Source organism: Ictalurus punctatus, chromosome 9 (assembly GCF_001660625.3).
Source record: "Ictalurus punctatus breed USDA103 chromosome 9, Coco_2.0, whole genome shotgun sequence".
Lineage (NCBI taxonomy): Eukaryota > Metazoa > Chordata > Actinopteri > Siluriformes > Ictaluridae > Ictalurus > Ictalurus punctatus.
In genome coordinates, this window is record NC_030424.2 from 27592328 (window position 1) to 27615289 (window position 22962).

The 22962-nt window shown below is 39.6% G+C and overlaps 3 protein-coding genes and 4 non-coding genes across 9 annotated transcripts; all 7 read right to left on the bottom strand.

Annotated features, from left to right (window-relative positions):
- Positions 1-464: 464 nt before the first annotated feature.
- On the bottom strand, positions 465-5594 carry LOC108269556 (uncharacterized). The gene is made up of 6 exons (XM_053682795.1): positions 5336-5594; positions 5165-5201; positions 4818-5014; positions 1780-4588; positions 1488-1629; positions 465-1132 (listed from the first exon to the last, which is right to left on the bottom strand). Exons 1-6 carry the CDS (start codon positions 5440-5442, stop codon positions 1035-1037), a joined length of 3390 nt encoding a protein of 1129 aa, XP_053538770.1. The 5' UTR covers positions 5443-5594; the 3' UTR covers positions 465-1034.
- Positions 5595-9308: 3714 nt separating this feature from the next.
- On the bottom strand, positions 9309-14070 carry rpl13a (ribosomal protein L13a). Of its 2 annotated transcripts, none has more exons than XM_017476953.3 (7): positions 13991-14070; positions 13040-13112; positions 11672-11737; positions 11265-11366; positions 10963-11048; positions 10715-10774; positions 9309-9559 (listed from the first exon to the last, which is right to left on the bottom strand). In XM_017476953.3, exons 1-7 carry the CDS (start codon positions 14009-14011, stop codon positions 9350-9352), a joined length of 618 nt encoding a protein of 205 aa, XP_017332442.1. In that variant the 5' UTR covers positions 14012-14070; the 3' UTR covers positions 9309-9349. The 2 variants fall into 2 exon arrangements, with proteins under 2 accessions (XP_017332442.1, XP_053538774.1); XM_053682799.1 differs by lacking the exon at positions 13991-14070 and adding an exon at positions 13701-13760.
- Positions 9630-9713, bottom strand: LOC124628537 (small nucleolar RNA Z195/SNORD33/SNORD32 family). Its single transcript, XR_006983110.1, has one exon. It is a non-coding gene; the product is annotated as a small nucleolar RNA Z195/SNORD33/SNORD32 family (small nucleolar RNA).
- Positions 10847-10923, bottom strand: LOC124628539 (small nucleolar RNA SNORD34). Its single transcript, XR_006983112.1, has one exon. It is a non-coding gene; the product is annotated as a small nucleolar RNA SNORD34 (small nucleolar RNA).
- LOC124628540 (small nucleolar RNA SNORD50) lies at positions 11143-11218 on the bottom strand. The gene has a single exon (XR_006983113.1). It is a non-coding gene; the product is annotated as a small nucleolar RNA SNORD50 (small nucleolar RNA).
- LOC124628538 (small nucleolar RNA Z195/SNORD33/SNORD32 family) lies at positions 12910-12990 on the bottom strand. The gene has a single exon (XR_006983111.1). It is a non-coding gene; the product is annotated as a small nucleolar RNA Z195/SNORD33/SNORD32 family (small nucleolar RNA).
- A 1829-nt stretch (positions 14071-15899) lies between the features above and the next one.
- Positions 15900-21448, bottom strand: LOC108270278 (ATPase inhibitor B, mitochondrial). 2 transcript variants are annotated; one of them, XM_017476800.3, is made up of 4 exons: positions 21290-21435; positions 20585-20722; positions 16555-16667; positions 15900-16181 (listed from the first exon to the last, which is right to left on the bottom strand). In XM_017476800.3, the coding sequence occupies exons 1-4, from the start codon at positions 21356-21358 to the stop codon at positions 16040-16042; spliced, it is 462 nt and encodes a 153-aa protein (XP_017332289.1). In that variant the 5' UTR covers positions 21359-21435; the 3' UTR covers positions 15900-16039. The 2 variants fall into 2 exon arrangements, with proteins under 2 accessions (XP_017332289.1, XP_017332291.1); XM_017476802.3 differs by lacking the exon at positions 20585-20722 and having other exon boundaries at positions 21290-21448.
- Between the last annotated feature and the right edge of the window lie 1514 nt (positions 21449-22962).

Consider the following 22962-nt stretch of genomic DNA (forward strand, 5'->3'; position numbering starts at 1 on the left):
CAGTGCCTGCGGGAACTCGGAGAGAAATGAGCTACAGCCTGGGGCCACGAACTCTTTCCCTCATGCCCTTCTTCTCTCGTTGCCATGTTTTCTCATCTGCCTTTTATTCCCTTGAGGGACAGAGCCATGTCTCAAATGGCCCTTCTGAAATGTGAGATGGGGCAGAGGCGAATGTCCAGTCATGGACCTCATTTCAGTCCTATCTGCTAGTATCATCATGAAGTCCACACACCAAATCCAAAACGTTCCCCTTTGTCTTCTTTGCCCTTCATCCCACGTTTCACAGGCAGACAGGCAGAGGTTAGGGCAGTCATGTGTGGTGATAGACCTTCGCTTATTGCTAGCAATAGCAGCTTGAGGAATAGCTAGACAACTCAAACTTGTAATCCATAGAAATTCTAACAATTAAGAGCGATTTAGTTGGATTTCATAATGAAAAGAATTGCAGCAAAAATCTCCTCAGAAAATGTTGATTAATTTTTAATGCACTCGTTCTAATATGTTATCATTCCTATAGTAACAGCTCGTTCATGGGGACTTGTGTGTCAAACACTCATCGTAACTTAAGCCTTACAACATACTTTAAAAATGTGATATTTAATAAAGAACAGTGTATAATGGTTGATGAGGTCGAGTTTCCTGTAAGGAGACGTTTATTTAAAATTTATGGAGTTCTCCAGCATCAGTGTTCTGGAATAGTTTTCTGAAGTCTTCAGGACAGAGGCGTTTGCACTTTCCAGTTTCTTGGTAACATGATAGTTTAGGGTTTTTTCATCATATTCATTTCAAGAAAAAGGAAAAAAAGTGATGACCATGAGGGAACGATTGTTTATAGCTAATATAAAGTATATGATAATAGGAGATAGCTAATTGATGTTAAAAAAAAAAATTTAATCCCAGATGTTTAATGTGGTCTCAGATTTTGGAGCCCACTGCATATATTCTTTCACAAAGGAGACAGTGGAGAGATTGGGTTGTAGAGATTGGGTTAAGCAGCGTTCATTGACATCAACGTTCATTTCTAATTTCTGCAGTTAGAGAGTGGATTGATCTCTGTCGCGGGAGAAGATGCTGTTCAGGCGTTTGCGGAAACTCCTGAAGCGCCTGGAGACCTTTGAATCACGGCGTGAAACTGCAAAATATAAGATGAAGCCGAGTTATAGAAAAATGACAAAACTGCTTTTTTAGATCGTTATCAGAGCATTAAATGAAGGATTGGAATGGATCTTGTGAGAAAATAACATCTGATGAATAAAACTACGTGTCGCACATGTGAAGAAAAAATTAATCATGCCGAAACAACACGTGAAAATACAACAACATGCCCTACATGTGAAAAAGGTGTTTAAACTACACGTGAATGAATTATGAAGTCATTATTTATGTGTGAATTTCATGCGACTTTTCTATAAAAGAAGTCATCAGGTATAAAGGAGGTCACTGAGGATTAGGAAAAAGTTCAGTGCAGTGTTATTTTAAAGACTTACTCTTGGGAAGGTCTTCCTCGGTGGAACTGGTGGGCTGCTCACTGACTTTCAGAATATCTGCATCTACATCTGCACCATATTCTGCATCTGCACCATATTCTGCATCTGCACCATATTCTGCATCTGCACCAATGTTCACGTTCTAGGAAAGATTTATCAAGATAAAAGGAGAAATCAAAAAACAGAAACTGGCCTCTGCAGTGATAAATGAACTGAGAAGCCTAATTATCAACGTTTGTTTATAATGTTACAAAATTACTTTTTCATACTGAAAGACACAAATCCTTCATACCTTAAAGCCACAGTTTATGGGTGAGTTTTTCTCCGGAATAATGTCAAACCCATGTCCCTCCTCCTCCTTGATGGATGCAGATGCTGGATCTACAGAGCTGCGATGACTTAATGTCCCTGGTGTCTCACGAAGGGAATCTGCTTGCTCACCTACAGTGTCCTTTTCTCTTTTGAACAAAAACTCGTTTCCATCCATTATTACATGAGCACTGCCATTGTAGGTGTTATGAATCGGAAGAACATCATCATCTTTCTCAGGACTTTCTTCAAACAAAGGCGATGGGCGGCCAGCTGGTCTGTCCAAGATGTTTTTTTCTGCTTCATGTTCTGCACCTGAGCCTGAAATGACTTCAGAAGTACTGCATGAAGCACCTTCATCAGACCATGGCAGAGGTGGACGTTTAGAGCACCTGACGGATCTCTCTGCAAAAATGTAAAGTAGCTCGGAATAGCAGGGGATATAATTTACGGTGTCGACCTCAGTCCCTGCAGCCTCAAGAAGGTAATCTTCATGTTCTGCACCTGAGCCTGAAATGACTTCAGAAGTACTGCCTGAAGCACCTTCATCAGACCATGGCAGATATGTACGTTTAGGGCTGGGCTTTAGCACATAGTCATGCGAGCCCCTGACGGACTCCTCCGCAAAAATGTAAAGTAGCTCGGAATAGCAAGGGATGTAATTTATGGTGTTGACCTCAGTCCCTGCAGAACAGATACTGCAACAACATCCTACTCTGTTTGATTTGGGGAGACATTCAGCTGTTAGATTTGTTAAGTGCTCATATAACGCGCCTATTGGTTTATCCACATGTTCTGGGATTGCCTTTTCCATTAGAATGTCTGTAACTGCCACAGCGGCTTTGTCGAGGATAACGTCAGACCTGCTTGTGAAAAAGCTACTATCCTCAGATGCCGTTTCTGCATTTGAAACACTATATTTTTTTCCTTTATACCATGGCTTTTGATAGAAGCTGGACTTGGCCTGCTGCTCCTCATCCAAATATAATTTTTCAAGCTGCCACATGACCTCCTCAGTGCAGCTGTCAACATCAGCCAGCAGTTTGGAAGGTTCCTCCTGATCATAAGGCACTGCTGGTGCTGCATCCTGCAGATCTGAGCAAGGCTTTTTGGAGGAGATCAAGGTCCCACTTCGACATGCATGATCATCTTTTTCCTCAGCAGCATTGACTAAACCATTGACCACCATTTCAGTAATATCCTTGGCCTCAGAAGACGTCACTATGTTGGGGTCAAAACCTGACTGAGATAAAATATGTGAAAAAATTTTCACCAGCATATCACTCATATCCCGTGTAGCCTTGTTTTGGAGCTTCACTGAATCGTCAGTTTCAGGCTTAACATCAAATTCATGAAAGATGTTTTTGAGTGATCTGTTCATCTCATCGGCTACGGCCTTTGACTTTTGCCCTGATGCGATCCTCCGGATTGTCTCCTGCATTGCACCTTTGATTTTAGTGATGGTTGTTTCAAAGGAGTCACATACCAAATCAGAGCCATCGTCTGTGATATGAATCGGAACGACACGATCATCTTTTACTGACTCTGCAGAGCAATTTGGTTTCTCAGGACTTTCCATAAACATACTGAAAAATTGCTTCAGCTTATACTTCACCTTAATGAAAAGAATCAAAGGAGAGAAGAAGCTCAGTGGAGTTTGGGAAGATGAGCCACTTCTCAAAGCTAGCTGAGCACTTGCAAACTTCTGCAATGTGCTGCTAACAGATCTCGAAATCTCAGAAGAGATGTCTTTGAGATGACCTTCTGAGAAACCTTCTGTTGGCATCAATGAAGGACAGGACTCCAGCTTCTGTAAGATGATCTCACTTACACGATGGGATAACTTGGTCTGAAATGGGGCTGATGTCAGGATATCGATATCTGTGAACGAAATCGGGTCTGTCAGTTCATTCCTGTACAAATGAACGGCTTGATTAATAACCTCTTCTGTGCACAGGTCAATAACCTGCTCGTCCTCCTCCCAGTCAATCTCTTCTGGACTAAATTCAGAAAGAAATTCTTGGAGATGACTGCGCACTGTTTTTAAGGTGGTACGTGCACTCTTCAACGGTCCTTCTTTTCCGATATCAACAGCATCACCTACAAAACCAGCAAGAGCATCCAAGCTATTTGTTGCATGTCCCACTATGGATTGCATCGACTCATAAAACTGGTCCAAAATCATAACTACTGATCTGCCATTATCCATAGCGGCATGTTTTAATGAAAATTGACTTCTAAAAGGCCCAGAGTCAAATGACGCGCCTATTAGTTTATCCACATGTTCTGGGACTGCCTTTTCCAATAGAATGTCTGTAACTGCCATAGCGGCTTCGTTGAGGATAACGTCAGACCTGCTTGTGAAAAAGCTACTATCCTCAGATGCCGTTTCTGCATTTGAAACACTATACATTTTTCCTTTATACTGTGGCTTTTGATAGAAGCTGGACTTGGCCTGCTGCTTCTCATCCAAATATAATTTTTCAAGATGCCACATGACCTCCTCCATGCAGCTGTCAACATCAGCCAGCAGTTTGGAAGGTTCCTCCTGATCATCAGGTACTGCTGTTGCACGATTTTTCACCAGCGTATCACTCACATCCCATGTAGCCTTGTTTTGGAGCTGCACTGAATCGTCAGTTTCAGGCTTAACATCAGATTCAGGAGACATGTTTTTGAGGGAAGTGTTTAAGTCATCAGCCACGGTCTTTAACGCTTGCACTGCAGCTTTCATTTTAGTGATGCCTGTTTCAACTGAGTTATATTTCAAATCAGAGGAGTCTTCTGGTAAACTGGGAATGAGAGAAAATTGATGCAAAATCATCCATCGAAATAAAAGGTACCACAATATTTATGGCAATAAAATAGAAGTAGTTCTTAGACAATCACTTCAATTTTAGTCACTTAAACAGTAGAGTAAAGTTCATCCCTGAATATTAACAGTGGACACTGACACTTGACTGTTAGAGTTCAAAGTTGTGAGTGTTTATATACAGGTTGTTATACGGTACATGGGTTTACCTTTGACCTGAGCAGATCAGTGTTGCAGAACGGCTCCTTGATTCACATTCATCCTTTTCCTTCAGCTTAGCTTCTGCACGGAGAACCGATTCAATCCCGAAACGTTCAATGAGATCCGGCAGCATCTTCCCGATGACGGACTCCGACACAGACATCACGATTTCGGTGCAGATAGATGCAAACTTCAGTTTTGTGTGCTGTTTAAACAACACAGAAACAAAGAAAACAGGTTAGGAATACTAACCCACTGAGGCCATGTTGTTTATTTAACAAGTAAAAACTGTAACTGTCGGCAGGTTTCTGTTTTATACGAGAAATGATCAAATCGGGACACGTTAGCTTCTTACCTGATTCGTCATGTCCTCAGACAAAGTCGTCCATTCCCTTAAAAAGAATTCACAAAGTTAATGATTTATTCATTGTCTAATGTGTAAAAGATTTTTTTTTTAATTATGTTTTTATAAATTTTATAAATTAAGTTAGACATAAAAATTAGGAGGAAAAAAACATCAACCTACTCATCACTCAGATGAAGAACGGTGTCCAAAATGTCCCTAAAGGTCATCAGGCCCTGACAGCTCAGGAAGGCTGGAAAGGAAGATTCACGTGTTCCAGACTGATCCATTTTCTTCTTATCGCTAATCTGTTGAGAACAAAATAAGTTCAAATCAGTTTAGCTGGAGCAGTTTTAGTAGCTCGGTAACCAATGTACAATAATGTAAGTGGTTCAATGGTGGCTTTTGTTTAAGTGTCTAGAATTAGAATTTAGAACCAACTCCTGCTGTGATGTCACAGAAGCGCCCAGCAACATCAGAAATATTCCGTGCAGGAAAACAACAACAACAACAACATTTCCATTAAAGATGATGAAGGCACTGATTGAGTTACTGAGAGGTTAAATCCACATGGTGAATTTCTGCTTTTGTAGAGAATTTCGTGAGACACATTCTGGAATATCAGAAAAAGGGCTTTTTAAATAGTTATTCAAAATCTATTACCTAAAATCCTTCAGGAAATAAAGTCTACTCTTTTAAAAGATGTCCTTCCTAGTCACACAACTGGAAGCACAGACCTTTTAAACAAAATAGTTTTAAAAAATGAATAAAAAGACTTACCTAGAAAGACAACTTAGAATGACTTCAGCGTACCAAGGAGTTCGACATAGTGGCGTAAACAATCCACCAACGCCTCCATGTTTATCTTTTGTTAGCAAAAAAGCTAAAACATTAACATTATCACATGGCTAAAACACTATCAGATGACCAGCATGCACTTCTATATATTGTAACTCTATGGGTTGTGCAGATTGGGAAGTCTAATGTTAAAACCGTGCAACTGCATTAGACATAATTAATAGTAATTAATACATAATTAATAGTCAACCAGGACACAGTTAGAAAGTAGCAAATATTTCCTCATCATTTTGTTGAAATTTGTTTCTGAAATCCCAGAGTTGACGTGTCATGTATGTTATTGGCAGAAAAATTTTTTTTCTTTTTATTCATAATCCAGCCACAGGGACTTCTGATGGATTTCACACATATAGCACACACAAGATTTTAATAAATGCAAATTCATAATAATAATAGGTCACACAATCATATATACAAATTATACAGTCACGGGAAAAAGAAAGTACACTCTCCTTCAATTCTATGTGTTAATTATGTGTTCCTCACCAACTTCTGTAAACAAACAAATAACCTCAAGTGACAACAACAACAAAAAACAATAGATTTCAATATGTTGTAAGTTTCCCCCCCCCAAAAAAAGTAAACCAACATTCAGAAACCGGGTGGGGAAAAATAAGTACACCCTTCCTATTTTCACAACCATTAATGACAATTAGAGAGTCTTTATTGGTCACAGTGAAATTCTTTTCTTTGCATACGTCAGCATGTCAGGAAGCTGGGGACAGAGCGCTGGGTCAGCCATGATACAGATAACAGAAAGGGTTAAGGGCCTTGCTCAAGAGCCCAACAGTGGCAGTTTGACAGCACTGGGGCTTGAACCCTTGACCTTCTGATCAGTAACCCAGAGCCTTAACTGCCAAGCCATCACTACCCTTAGCTGTTAGAAGCTAGGTGTTACTAATGAAATGTAGAAGATTTCTACATTTCTATATCTCTCACACACACATACGTGTGGCCAATGACTGCTACCCCGCTGTGGTATAAACGGCTGTGAATAAAACAGTCAGTGGGCGGCTGTTGGCCATTGCAGCTCATTAAACACACACACACACAAACACAGCAGGAGGACAGGAGCAGGAGTCTTTTCCTGAAGAAAAATTACTTTTAGTACTAGTCTACACTAGTGTATTTTGTGTTTCCGCTGTGTTTCAGAAACGATCTCCGTCCACACTACACGACCGAAAACGCATGTCACATGACCATTCATGCGCATCGGGCATCTGCATACGAGTGTAAACAGGAAGTTGGTTGCTAGTCCAAACTGGCATTCCATGTTGGGCTTTGTTTGTTGAGATTTGTTGCCGATTGCTCTAATCATAGCTCGCCTCTTGCGCATGTAGGCAGCTGCAATATTATAAAATACAGAATTTAACTGCACAATGGCTGCTAAGAATGAAAACAAACCCAGCAAAGCTTGCGATCCAGTCTCCATGTTGTTGTGTATATGATTAAAGTAGCGTTATGGTTATATGTTAGGGATTTGACGAATCAGGAACGGATATGCAATGATCCAGAAGACCCAATCAGGGGCGAATGTGGGTGAAGCCACGCCTTCATTTTCAAAAGTCTTTGTTTTGGTCTGTTGACACTGAAACGACAGCCCAGTTTACTTGTCTGACTGTCTCTCACATAATAAACCTCTTATCTGCATTTGCATCCGTCCTCAACTCCATTATGTGACTCGCAGACACATTCGATCTCTCTCGCGCACTTATGGACACACTCGGCCTCTCTCTCTCCCCATTCGCTTCACTTTTGTCCAGTTTGGCACCACATAGTCATTGGGGAAATAATCAACTTATTGGGTAGCGTGCCAGCCAGTATCCAGTCACCTCACCTCTTGTACAGTATTTTCCATTTAGTTGTAATCTGTCATGTAATTAAATGTAATGGAGGTTAGAATGGATGCAAATGCAGATAAGAGCTTTTATTGAAGAGAGGGAGGCAGACAAATCCAAAACGTGAAACAAAAGCGTGGGCGGAAACAGGCAATGGGTCAGGTGATCTGCAAACGGGCATTAAACAGGCAAGGCAAAAGCATGTAACGAGAAACAAGATCAAAGACTATCACAAAAAAACGAGGAACAGGGCACAAACGCTTGATACGGTGATAACACTCAATACTTTGCAAAGTGCAAATAGACACGAGGGGTTTAAATGACAAACTTAAACAAGAGTGAACACAAAACAGCTGAGATTAATGATGACACATACAGGGAAACAAGCAATGACAAGCATGAACATACCATGTTTTTATCATTTATATTATGACCATTTTATTCATATTTATCATCTCGACATCAGCAGAATGGTAATTAGAGCACAAAGATCCCTAAAGCACTGTTGAAGTGGGTGGAGTGAGGTTTTTATAACATATTACGGAATTTAACAGACACTCTTAACCAGAGCAACTTTTCTACAACCCAGAAATTGAGGGTTAAAGAACTTGCTCAAGGGCCCAGCAGTAACCGTGTATACTAATGACATGGTAATAACATAGTAATAATATCCCAGAACAGCATATACCATAACATGGTAATAACATGATGCTGGGATTCCAATTCCTTCCAATCAGACGTCCCATGTCTTAACCACTGAACTACAACCACCACTTACCAAACAAGCCATACCCATGCTCTTAGCACTTAATGTGTATAAAAATGAAATTCACTAACTTTGTACAAGATTCCTTTCTTTCTGTATGCCTGATTTTATGTTTCACTCACTTTTCTTTTATCACACATCATCCTCCTCGCACAACACAATCACTCCAGCAACGGTGAGAAAGACTGGACTACACTGCACTCAGGAGGTGAAGTTAGGAAACTGCAGGATGTTAGGGCTGTATTAGACCAATTTAAAAATGGTAAAATATGAGGGGTCACACTGAAAACTAGCACACCTGAAAGAGTTAAAACAAGTGCCATTCTGGATCTAACAAATTTCTAAAAACTATAGTTTAAGAACTAATAACTGCTGAATATTGTTTAATCACAGATTGAAACTTAACAGCAAATTAGCTCCATTGTTTAGAACAAATTTTTTTTAAAAGGGAGTTAATGAGACTTCACCACTGACTTCAGGGGCTTTATCAAGTTCCGCAAGCTCATGGAGAACCTTTTAAACCCCTCCAATAGCTAGACACTTTAGTCCAGAAATTGAAACAGACCTGCACACATTTTTGTGCCGTTTCATTTCATCTTGGGAGAATATACGTTTTTTTAATTTGGCCATTGGTAAGAACAGTCCGTCTGCTCAGGAAGCCTCTCAGATATCTAAATAAAACACCAACACACTGTAGTTTCTATAAACATTTATTAGATTAGCCGGGTGGACAGCTCAGACCAGAACACCGTACTGTTTCAGTACGTCCGTGTACTTCGCGATCTTGCTCGCGACGTTCTTCTCTGCCTGCTTGGTCAGCTTGATCTGCACTTTCTTCTTCTTGTAGTACATCTTGGCCTTCTCTTTGCGGCGCTCCTCGAGCGTGCCTGTGATGGCCTGGTACTTCCAGCCCACCTCGTGAGCCAGGCGTCCGAGCAGGGCAAACTGAGTGTGTGAGAGAGAAAAACATCAGTAGATATTCATACCATTTCCTTCATTATGTTGTTTAAGGTTGCTCGTCTCAGATGGAAGTGCATGTGAAGTATTCTCATGGTCATTAAACTCAAACACTTCTGTGGAACAAAACATCACTGACAAGCAATTACACACACTTTATAAATAAGCCTCATGTGGCTTGTGGCCTTGAAACCACCAACACACTTGTGTGCAAACTTTCTGGAGTTTTTTTTTTTCGTTTGTTTTTTTAAGTTTTAAAGAAAATGGCCAGGGCTTTAGCTGTTATGTACTAGGCTTTGTATCAGCAAAGCAAGCTGATCGTATTAGCTACGTACTCTCAGCAAAGGCACCAGCAATATTCCCAATGTGTCATTTTTATTCTTAACTTCTTTATACATAATCAGGAGGTTGCATAATACAATTGACAAGATGAACCCCCTGTTCCAAGTTCCTCCTTTTTTTTTTTTTAATGGGAACTACCCAGAGGTAGGAATTAAAGCTGTGCGCGAACATACACCCCACACACAATAAGATTGTGGTCCGAGGAATCATTCCAACAAATTTTTATTATTTATTCTTTTTTTTTTGGCTTGCCTCTAAAATCTATGTGGTAAGTTATCTTAATATAAATTACACGCATGGAGAAAATGAACAGTCACCCATCACTTGATTCTTTTTATTTAAATTCACAACTCATCATGCAAATTACCCAGTCGATTTCTCATTGTTAAAAATAAATAAGAATTTTTTTTTTTTTTTTAAATTACGTTTAAGGCTCGGAGCGCTGAAATGATTTCGCACAACTTAATCTTTGAGAAGTCTGTTAACTCGACAGTATGAGGGTGTGTGGAACAAGAGAAACAGGACATTAAAACTGTAGTTGTAAAAGAGAGAAAAGTAAAAAAGGACTACTAGTCCATTGCTCTCTAAACCCCTTTCTACTGCTACCGTAAATCTGATGCACTTATGACAGCCGTTCGCTATAAACAATACAAAAAACCCTCAGACTATTTTTATTTTTCTATCAATAAAACCCACACTCGTTTTGATTCTCATGCCGATTTGACAGGTTTGATTCCTAGTCACGCTGAACAGTAAAAGTAAAAAAAAAAATTTTTAAAAATGCGCCTTGAGTGGTCCTACCTTGCGAGTCGGCTTCAAGCGCACAATTTTCAACGCTGCTGGCACCACCACACGCTTCCTCTGCAAGAAAGAAAAAAAAACAAACGAATTTAAAATAAATAAAACCCTTACTAGGTCCAACACAATGACCCAACGTGTCTCAGTTAGATGTAATGTTCTCAGAGGAAACTCAAACAATGTAGGTAAAGAAATTAGCATCACAGACATGTTTGCATTAACAGCGAGTTCGGGGTGAAGAGCAGCGTTACCTTGTCATAAGGAGGAGGAATACCGTCAAACACCTTCAGCCTCTCCAGAGCAGCCTGCCCACGCTTGGTTTTGTGGGGAAGCATACCTGTAAGATAAATAAAAACAACTTTAAAGATTAAAGTTCTGAACACGCACCAAAAAAAAAAACCCTGAAAAGATCAGTGTTTCGAGTCTGGTCGAACTCAGTAGTCAGATCCGTGAATTTGTCTCATCAAAAGACTCAGATTCGGGATAAAAAGGTGTTCATCACTGTTCGCCAGGTAGCCGTATAACCAAATAAACAAGACGTATGAACGCTCACCTCTGACTGTCCTCCAGAAGATCCTGCTGGGAGCTCTGAAGTGGTACGGACCGCGGGACGGGTTCGTGTTCATCCTTTTACGCAGGAAAGCCAAATACTTCACTACAAACATAAGACGTCAGGAGTGACTTTAAGGCCCATAACATTACAGGCACAATGCATACCCGTGTGTATGTGTCCAGAAGTAATTTCCTTTCACAGCTAATTAACTAGGGTCCTAGGTTTTCCTGGAAGTTGTGTTCCAAGAAATCCCCCCCCCCCCACTTACACCATCAACAATAACCCTCTTTAATACACTGCGATAACCAGAGGAACCTTCTCAGCACTTAAAACTGATTGTTCCTTTGCATTCTGAAGTTTAAAGAAACAAGGGAATACTTTCTTCTTTAAAATTCAAGTTCACTTACATTTGTTACGGTAGAAGTTTCCGGAGATGTTAATGCCTTCACATCTCACGACAACGACTTTGTGGCCTGTAACAGATATAAACAGAGAAAAAAGATAACTTACTAGTTAAATGGCAGAATGATATTGGTAACTTGACTGCAATATGCCTTACCATTGAATTAATTTAAGGCTACGTTCACATTACTAAGTTGAAGGGAGACAAATCCAGTTCTGTCTTAATTTAACAACGGATTCCTCCTCACAAAAGAACGTGTGGATACAAAAATCTCATCTTTGCTAATCAGACCCGAGCCACTTTTGTATGCACACTACCGTTCAAAAGTTTGTGGACACTCGACTGAAATGTTTCTCATGATCTTAAAAATCTTTTGATCTGAAGGTGTATGATTGAAGGTTTGAAATCAGTGTTGAAGACAAAAATAAGTGTCCCAAAATATTCATTTCTTTCATTGGAAAACATTTTATTTACAGGAAAAAAAAAACTCTAACATTCGACTCTTGAGGGAAATATTCTGAAAAGCAGCCGATAAGAGTCCAGCATAGGTGTGAACTCCTTTAATACTGTTTAAAAAGCATCTCAGGGAAATTCCTCAAGAAATCAGATGAGAAAACGCCAAGAATACATTTCCGGAAATTCTAGGTGAAAAGCGAATCTACTTTGAAGATTCCAAAATACTAAATTATTTTGATTTATTTTGGATTTCTTTATCACAACATAATTCCCATAGCACCATTTGTGTTACTCTAAAGTTTTGATAGCTATTATTCTAAAATGTAGAAAAAATAATACCGAATGAGTGTGCCTAAACTTTTGAACAGTAGTCCAAGTCCTAGACCTGATGAACATCAGATAAGTGGCAAAAAGAGTCCGAAAACAACCAAAGACCACCACAGTGGTGATTATATTCCGTGAAAGGATTTGGAAACAAGCCATCTACTCCATGTCCGACGATATTTGATTTAAGCAAAACTCGTATCGAACCTCCCAGAGCCGAGTAGTGCTCAAAATAGCTAAAAACAGCTAAAGCCAAGTTCAAGGCAGATATTGGAGGAGGGGGGCACAAATTCAAACATTGTAACATGATCATAGCCTTAAAACCTACAAATAAAATTAAAAAGGACTGATATTTACAAGTCAATTAATCCCAACACTTACAATCTCATGTGGAAAGTCTGGGGTTAATCAGGATGATCACTCAATATTTAACACTATCACTAACAATTAAACACTTCCTAGACCGTCTCAGATGGTAGTGCATGAGGTTTTCTCACAGTAGTTAAACTCAAGCAATGTAGGTAATCAGACATCACTGACGGTCAGTTTGACAATTTTTTTTTAAATTATAAATCCTGCAAACATGTCTCACCGAGCAGCACTTGCTTGGCCACGATAGCGGAAAGGCGACCGAGGAGATGGCCTCGGCCATCAATCACCAGAACCTGAAGACACAAAGAACACAAGTTAGTAGGAAGCAACATCTTAAAGTACACACTGATCAAGCTCTTAACATTAACTAGTTTCTCAAATAAATAAGCATGATCATAATCATGAAGGGGAACACACACACAGTTACCTAATTAAGTTAAATGAACAGCAGAAGGGATATCCAAGCATGGTATTAAGCTGGACAAGAACACTCCAGGTGGTTTAAGACAAAAAAAATCTCAGGATCTTAAAATAATAAGCAACTACCTATGTAGAAAGATTAATCCCCTCAAAATAAGCGTGATCAGTCATTACTACATAGGTTCACAGACGAGTCATTCATAATAGACTGAGTAAACAAATGCATAACAAGACTAATTCAGCCTCAATCTTTAGTTTTAAAAAGAATATAAACAAACCTAGACACTTAAGACTGGTGATTAAACGTGGACTGAGTGTCAGGACGCTACCGCATGGATGCTGGCCTGCTCGGGGTTAGCTAGCACACCGAGCCCAGGTCCACTTCTGTACAAAAACTCTCTCCTACGTCTGATTTAACAGCGTGTACACTTTCAAATCCCGAGTTTAACTCATTTACTAACCACAACTGGAGCTCCAAGACAAGAACAAACCACGAGGACGGACATCTTAAAACGAGTTTCCCCATGCACGAGGAAAACTAGCTAGTAATCTAGTACTGTTAGCATCGTGCTAATAACGAACATAGCGGAAAAGCCATATTAAAGCTTTGCTTCAAAACCGCATTTTCGTGCAAATTTACAATTCAGACACTTTAGGGATACAATAACGTGTTTAATATTCTATTCACGGCTCTTATGGGATGTTTAAAGAAAGTATTTTTAGCCACTTTTTACAGCGCGGAGACACGCACCTTATGAAACCGGTCCGCCATGATGTGGAAAAGAAAGACACACGGGTTGACCCGCGGTAAAAGGCAGGGGCGTGGGCGTGGCAAGAGCGAATGAGGAAGTGACGGATTTGGAAAAGCAGGAAGTGAATTCTTTCGTTCAAAATTTTGCATGGTATCATTTTAATCACACACACAAAAAACAAATTATGTTTAAAAAGGAAGTGTGTTAATGAATGTTTTGTATATTTAATTATTTTTTTTTAATGATAAATAAAATAAATACGGTCAAATTAGTTGTTGCTTTTTTTGCATATGATCTTTAAAGTATTCCTACTTGTTAATGACTTCTAAATAAGACCGTCTTTCACAAATAAGACATTTTATGCCTTCTTTTTCATTTTTCCCTTAAGTATTTGAAACAGTATTTTGTTCAGGTAGGGGATTGTAGTACAATCACAGTATTAAAAACTACACTTCCCATGAAAGCGCGCGCTCGAGCCTATTGACTTGCTAACCACTAAATTAGCGCTTCGGTAGAAACAGCAGTTTGGTTCACTTTTTAGTCAGCATGGTTCGTTTTTAATTAGCTAAATATTACAAATGAGTATTTCGAGGACAGTGACACCAAATTTGCTGTTTATTAAACTCGTTACAGTTGTCCTTAGCTTAGCTAGTTAGGTAGTTGGGTTTTGTACAGCCAGAATACCCGGATGAGAAGATGTGTTCTGATTCGTCGAGACAGTTGCGTTTATTTTAAGTGTTTATTTGACGATTGTGGCCTGCTGGCTTTACATCTTCACTTGACAATATACACCCACTGAACACTTTATCACTATACTTTAACACTATACTAATACTGGGTAGGGCCTCTCTTTGCTCTCAAAACAGCCTCAATACTTCATGGTATTGATTCACTTCCACAAGATGTTGGAAACATTGCTTTGAGATTCTGGTCCATGTTGACATGATCGCATTACATAATTCCTACAGATTGTTCAGGTGCACTTTCATGCTGCGAATCTCCCGTTCTACCACATCCAAAGGTGTAATATGGGATTCAGATCCAGTGACTGGGAAGGCCGCTAAAGAACACCGAACTCATTGTCATGTTCATGAAACCAGTTTGAGACGACTCTTGCTTTGTGACATGGTGCGTTATCATGAAGGAGATGGGTAAATTGTACCCATGATGGGATGCACATGGTCAACAACAATACTCAAATACACTCTGGCATTCAAGCGATGATTGATTGGTATTAACAGGTCCAAAGTGTGCCAAGAAAACACTCCCCACACCATTACACCACCTCCACCAGCCTGGACTGTTGACACAAATTCTGACCCTACCATCTGTGTGCCTCAGCAGAAAGTGAGATTCATTAGTCCTGGCTGTGCTTTTCCAGTCTTCCCCTAAACAGTTTTTAAGAGTCTGTACCCTCTGCAGCCTCAGCTTTCTTTTCTTGGCTGACAGAAGTGGAAACCAGTCCAGCCCTTCTCTAATGACACCTCTCAGCAACAAGGTAATTCCAGCTGCAGAACTACCCCTCTCTGGATGTCTTTTTCTTTAATGCGCCATTCTGAATCAACTCTAGAGTGTTGTGTGTGAAAATCCCAGATCATCAGCAGTTATGGAAATACTCAAACCAGTCTGTCTCAAACCAACAATTATGCTACAGGCAAAAACACAGAGGTCACATTTTCCCCATTCTGATGTCTGATGTGAACACTACCCAAAGCTGCTGGCCCGTATCAGCATTATTTTATGCATTGCACTTCTGCCATAAGATTAGATAATTGCATGAATGAGTAGGTGTACAGGTGCTCCAAATAAAGTGCTCATGAGTGTATGTATGTGTATATAACATTATATTATTTGGCTTTAAAGACAGCTAAAACAAATTCTTTCAAGAAGACTATATGAACATCTTGGTGAATCAGTTTGCCTTCTTTTATTCTATTTTAACGATCATGCACAACTAATAAAACTTACAAAAACCCATCAAACTTGTAACACTGTTAGTTGAAAGAGCTGGCAAAGAGCTCTTATAATCGTACTCATTTGCACTAGTCTCAGTCATGCTTTTTTAATTGGCGAATTTTGCCCTCGTGGCGGCTGATCTCTTCTTGAATACGCTCGATCTCCTTCTGGTGGTGATTAATTTCTTCCTGATGGTGTTGTCTCAGAGCAGCTATCTGTTCCTGCTCCTTCTTCCTACAACAAGCAAGAATGCAGACATGAATTCAGCTCAGAATAGTCTTTACAAAATCAATCCTGGATGCCAATGAAGATCACGTTAACGATAAAAGATTAATAGGGACAATGTTTAAGGTGGATCATTTGTGAAACTATGCAGTGTAGCACTGATGGTGTGGTATTTGAACAAAATAGCTTATTTAGTATAGCAGTATTTGGTTTTTCATGGAACTTATGACTGTGTGTATTTGTCTGGTGTTTTTTTTTTTTTTTTAAATATCATCTGAGCTATCATAGGGACAATCACTCTTTCCTTCTCTAAGTGTATCTCAAGTCTTGTTCAGTACATAGAAGCAGAAAATCACTGCAGATCAGTGGAACCTGCACTCACTTGAAGTACATCTCTTCCTCGACAGCCTGCCTCTTTCCAAACGCTCCTCCTGCCTCCCTGATCGCGCCGCCTCCTCCTCCTCCCTTCCCTGCGCCTTTCCCAAGCTCTCCCAGCTTTCACATTATGGGGAAAAAAACAAAACAAAACACAAAAACCAAAAACAAAATCACAGACACTGTGGAAGCACATAAATATAAACCCGTGATTTACAATATAACCGGAACTACCGTCAGAGACGCTGTTACAGAATTCCACAGCGCTGTTGAATTCTCGATTCTGATTGGTCAGAAGGTGTTGATTCATTCCTTACAACAGCGGCTCACTAATTCTTGTAGGACTTGTGCGGCACACGGAGTAAAACAAAACAAACTTATTTAGCAAAGAAAATTATTGACATGGTGAAGCTTTCTATGAGGAGATTTTCGGTTAACATTTATGGAAGGAGTCTCCAGTGTCAGCTCAGCACAGTGTTACAGTGATATAAATTTCCCACCATGGAAAAGTCTTCGAGACAGTAGCTTCTGCATTGCAGTTTCTTTGTCTTATTAACTATTTAATAGGACGGCTGTTTACAACTGATATTATGTAAGCAAACTAACATGTCAAAGTGCAATATTTTCATATAACAGCACAGTCTGTTATTTTATTATTCCACTTGTACCATAGCGATTTACCAATGATTAATGATTACATGGCGGTAGGGCGGGGAAACAATGGCCTACTGGTAGGCACGTTTGCCTCATACCCCTGGCTTGGGGGCTCGATTCCCGCCTTCATCATGTGTGTGCGGAGCTTGAATGTTCTCCCTGTGCATCAGGGGTTTCCTCCCCAAGTCCAAAGACATGCGTTATAGGCTGATCGACATCTCCAAATTGTCCATAGTGTGTGCAAGTGTGCCCTGCGGTGGGTTGGCACCCTGTCCTGTGTAGTCCCCCGCTCTGTGCCCCGAGTCCCCTGGGATAGACACCAGGTACCCCGCGACTCTGTGTAGGATAAGCGGTATGGAAGCCTAGATGTATAAAACGTTGCACATTTTGACGGTTTATAGTTAGATTTAATGTTATGGAACGTCCGAGAGACAAGTTCCTTGTCTCACTTGTATGATAGCCGTGATAAACAGTCATTCTTCACCAGCCTTCCTCTCGCTCTCTCAGAATTCAAACGTGCTGGGGTAAACAGTTATCAACATGGCCAGTCATTCATTAATAATTTAAAAACTGTAACACTTCAGGACGTGCTGTTATAGGAAAATAATCCACATGGGCTAGTAGAGTTTCTGTTATCATGCTGAATTTGATCGTTTTCCTAATCATAGTTATCAGTCCCGTGACCGGCAAGGACAACTGGAAGACAAAACATCGTTCCAAAAGGTTTGTTTTCAGCCTCATAAGAGTTAACAACAGATGTTGTAAGGGCGAGAGGTTTGTACCAGTCTGCAGAAATGACAAACGTTAAAACTACTTGTAACTTGGAATACGTGGGGATTCCAGTCATCTTCACCTTTTCATCATCTTTTTCAAAAGCCCGTTCATCAAATATTCCTGATATAATTACGTCCTTCAGCCTATAGTTTTCCTCTCTGAGGTCATTACATTCCTTTTCTAATCTCGTAAACTTTTCCATGCGTGGTTTGTTGTCACACAGTTGTTCCTTTTCAGCAGGTGGCGCAAGTGCAGCATCTGACACAACTGATGACAATTTTAGGAGGACATCCACTGCATCTTGCTGGTTTTTCCTCTTGTTCTGCAATCTGCTGCGCTGCTTGTATCATTCCATGTCTTTCTCCCTTTTTCTCTTCCTGGTGGGTTTTGTGTGCGAGAAGATGGATGGAACCCAGTCAGGGGACAACGGGTCATCAGATTTGGCACCTATAATGATACAAGAGGATGTATGTCCAGCACATGCCAACAAGTTAGAAGTAACGTTAGTGACGTCATTCCTGCAAACTAGTAAAACCCTCTCTTAGATAACTTATTTAGCTAGCGTTAGTTAACGGTCAACGTAACCGATTAACGACTCAGGAAACAGCTCCGCTAACCAGCGCAAGTCGTCTGAACGATTGTATATACAACAATTAAAAATACTCAGGGTGGGCTGCACCAATAAGGATTAAGCTTAAATCTAGATTAAATCAAGGTTTATTCTGATCAAGAATTCTGTTGCACCATTCTTGTTTAAACCTTGTTTAAAATCAAGCAGGCTTACATTTAAACCATCCCTTTAATCCTAGATTTAATTTCAGAATAAACCCGGATTAACTAGAATCTTGTTGCTCCATCCCTTTAAACTCAGATTTAAATTTCAGCTAGGGGATTACATTTAAAACGACGGTAATATTAACAATTCTGAAAGGAATGGATATTATGAAGTGCTTCGAAGACTGTAAGAACAGGAATGTTGCTGGAGAATTTGTATCCGCCGTCGTCTAGATGCACATATATCATGACAAATAATTAACTGCACTTGAAGCTTTCGTAAAATGAAAAATAAAAAACACCCGAAACTGTATACGGTACCATAACAAAGACGAACTATATGTCGATACGTGAAATTCTGGAGGGACGGCGTGGTGTGGGGACGTAATGACGTGTGACGTTAATCGAATTATGTTCTATAACATGTAAAACAGGAACATGAAGGGAATATTCTAAAAGCGACTCATGTAAACACCTTAATCAGAATATTGTCTTATTCAGAATAAGGTCAATAATTAGATTACTGCTGTCCATGTAAACGTAGTCACTGAATCTATTTCTTCAGTAGGGGCACCACCACCGGTGAGATGTGTCCCTTCCCTACCGTGCTACATCATTTCTCACGTTCAGGTTTTTTTTTTTCCCAGCAAGCTTTAAGACTATTAACAACTTGCTTGTGTAATCCCAGCAGTGGCACTGAAATCTGCAGTTAGCTGGACCAGGGATCTTTTTTTTTTTTTTTTTTTTTTTTTTTTTAAATTGTCATGTTATCTGTCCTTTTGTCTTCGATTTTTCTTCCATATTGCTCCATTAATTGAGTATACATATACATACATACACACATACATATTTTCATGGTTTGTCAAATTTGAACTTCTAATAGGCTGCGCAAGTTTCTCAGCATGTATCGGTTATACATTTATGGCATTTGGCAGATGTCCTTATACAGAGCAACTTACATTTATCTCATTTATACAACTGAGCAGTTGAGGGTTAAGAGAATTGCCCAAGGGCCCAACAGCAGTAGCTTGGCATAGCTGGGGCTTGAACTCCTGACCTTCTGATCAGTAACCCAGAGCCTTTTAACCACTGAGCCAGTTTAAAATTTTTTTTTTATTATTCAAAAATATTAAATTCCTTTATGTGCATGAGCCCTTTGTAGTGACTCAGGCAGAAGTGAAAGAGTTACATTGCTGCTGTTTAGTTACGAAATCCGCACATGCTGCCACAATGTTTTCATGTTCCTGCTTGATCAGTAAAAGGTCTCTCTTTGTAGCATTTTATAAAGACAGCTGACATTTTACAAGTCTGTTCCCTTTATCGGCAGTTGTTACTTATGTCAAAGAGAGAGAGAGAGTTGGAGAGAGACAGACAGACACACACACACACACACACACACACACACACATATACATATACATATACATATACATATACATATACATATACATACACATACACACACATACATACATACATACATACATACATACATACATACGAGAGAGAGAGAGAGAGAGAGAGAGAGAGAGAGAGAGAGAGAGAGAGAGAAAGAAAGAGTTTCTGGTGGTCAATAAATAAAGAAGGAAATGGAATATTAGGTTAATATTGTTGCAGTCGATGGCGTGAATCCATCTTGGAGGAGAAAATGAATAGTAAAAGCAGGTTAGAATTCTAATCCCCGATTTGTTCATCCGAGTTTCAAATCAAGTGGTGCAACACAACTCGGTTTTAAAATAAAGCCCAGATCGACAAATTCTAATAAACTGGCTCTGAACTGTGCTTAACTTAATCCTTATTGGTGCAGCCCAGCCTCAGTGTTTACTTGAGCTTACCTGTGATGAAATGTTCGCTGCAAAGACGCGTGGACTTTGATGGTCGCCATTTTTTATCCTCGCCAGGGACGGAGACATGTCCAATGGCACAAATCCACAATTCTCCTCCTCTCTGGGTTTTCTTTCTCGGACGGGATTCTGTAAAAGCACAACCCAGGCTTGCTTCCTCGTCGATCAGTGCATACGACTGAACAACAAGTATCCGGCATTTTGGCTAAACAAATCTGGTAAAAATATAATAATAACAACAACAATAATAATAATAATAATGATGATGATGATGATGATGATAACTGGCAGGCGGAAGAAAGCAGCGTTTTGCCCTCCAGGTGGGCGTTCCTATAACAATGTGACGTCACGTGTCCCCCCTTAAACAACACAGTCCGACCAATCAGAATCGAGATTTCAGCAGCAGTACCCATAGCAGGGGGCGTGGCTGCAAAACAGCCCTCACCTCTAGTAACTGACATTGAGCGCACAAGTGTTCATTTATCAAATCAGCGCTAGCAGGTTATTATAATAATAATAATTATTATTATTTTAAAACATTTTGAAAATGTAGTGTTTTAACGCAGGGAGAAACCGCATGAGATAAATAAAAATAAAAATAAAAAAATACTGAGAAAGGTGTCAAGTGCGCACTGAGAAAAATGACCTCGCATACAAGACGTATACAATTTCACGAAAACGAATCAAAATGCCTACCTGTTCAGACGACATCCTGATGTTTGTGCTAAAGATGTTCCTCAGGCTCGGCTTGAAAAACCTCCACATTATAAATACGCCCTGACAAGTTCACGCTCGCGCCCGTGTATATATGTGTGTGTGCGCGCGTGTGCGTAAGTGTACACAAACTGGGAGAAACCATTCCACAGACCGCAGAGGGAGAGGGGGGGGGCGAGTGGTATTGGCGTCTTCTCCGGTCGTACGTCATGAGCTGAATCAGACCATTTGAGCGAATTATTCATGTTTTGATTTACTGGGCCTGTTAATAATCGTTTGAACGAACAAACGGGTTTGATATGTATTGTATAGAGTTTTTTTTATTTAGAAAAAATGGTATGGCCAAGTAAATTACTGGCATAAAGTTGGCTTGACGTTGGACGTTCGATATCGGCAGATATGTGGAAATTAAGGGACCGTCCCTAAAGTTACTAGGACATCTATTTTTTTGAAGAAAACCATTCAATCCAGTACAGGTCATTTTGACCCCCTTTATGGATTCGTGAAGGTTTTTTTGGTTCATGTATTGTAGGGTTAAATATCAAAAATCTAAAAGGTGTGTGTCATACCTGACACCTAGTTGGACACTTTACAGTTGGTTTTGAGACTGTACATCACTCCCTTGAAATGCTATAGAGCTTTAAATAATGGTATACATTGTGTATGGGCCCATTCTGCAGTGAAATACATGGCAAGTTTTATATATGATTTAATAGTTGATTTGATTAAATATCAAAAATCGAAAAAGGTGTGCGTCATACCTGACACCTAGATGAACATTTTACAGTTGGCTTCATGACTGTACATCATTCCCTTCAAATGCTATTGAGCTTTAAATTATGGTATATTTTTGTATGAGCCCATGCAGTAATAAAATACATGGCAATATTTATATGTGATTTAATAGCTTATTTTAATAGATATTTTTTAAAAAAATCTAAAAGGTGTGCTTCATACCTGACACCTAGTTGAACACTTTACAGTTGGTTGTGTGACTGTAAGTCATTCCCTTCGAATGCTATTGAGCTTTAAATAATGGTATATTTTGTGTATGGGCCCATTCTGCAGTGAAATTCATATCTAATTTACATATGATTTAATGGTTTATTTTATTAAATATCAAAAATCTAAGAGGTATGCATTATAGCTGACACCTAGATGAACACTTTACAGTTGGTTATATGACTGTAAGTCATTCCCTTCAAATGCTGTTGAAGTTAGAAACGTGTATAACAATGTCGTATGTAACTTTAGAGACGGTCCCTTAATTTCCGCATATCCGCGAATATCGAACGTCCAATGTCAAGCCAACTTTATGCCAGTACCGAAATTGCACCGAAATGTGTCACGAGACGTGTTGAAACAGCAGTGCAACAGCACAGATATGCAGTACAAATCATATATATGATAATGCCCTTAAATGTGAAATTGGTCAATTTTTAAACATTTGCTAGGTCATATACAATGTCTGTTATATTAAATGTATTTAGTAAATATTAGATGGGTTGCAAAGGAAGTTTTGGGGCACAAATTGTCACTATTAATTGAGAGGGAAGTTACAAACATGTTTCGTGTCATTGATCATCTTTTTGAGAAATAAAAAACAACTTTGCTGTCAAAGTGTCTATATAAGTATATAAGTCGATGGATATACT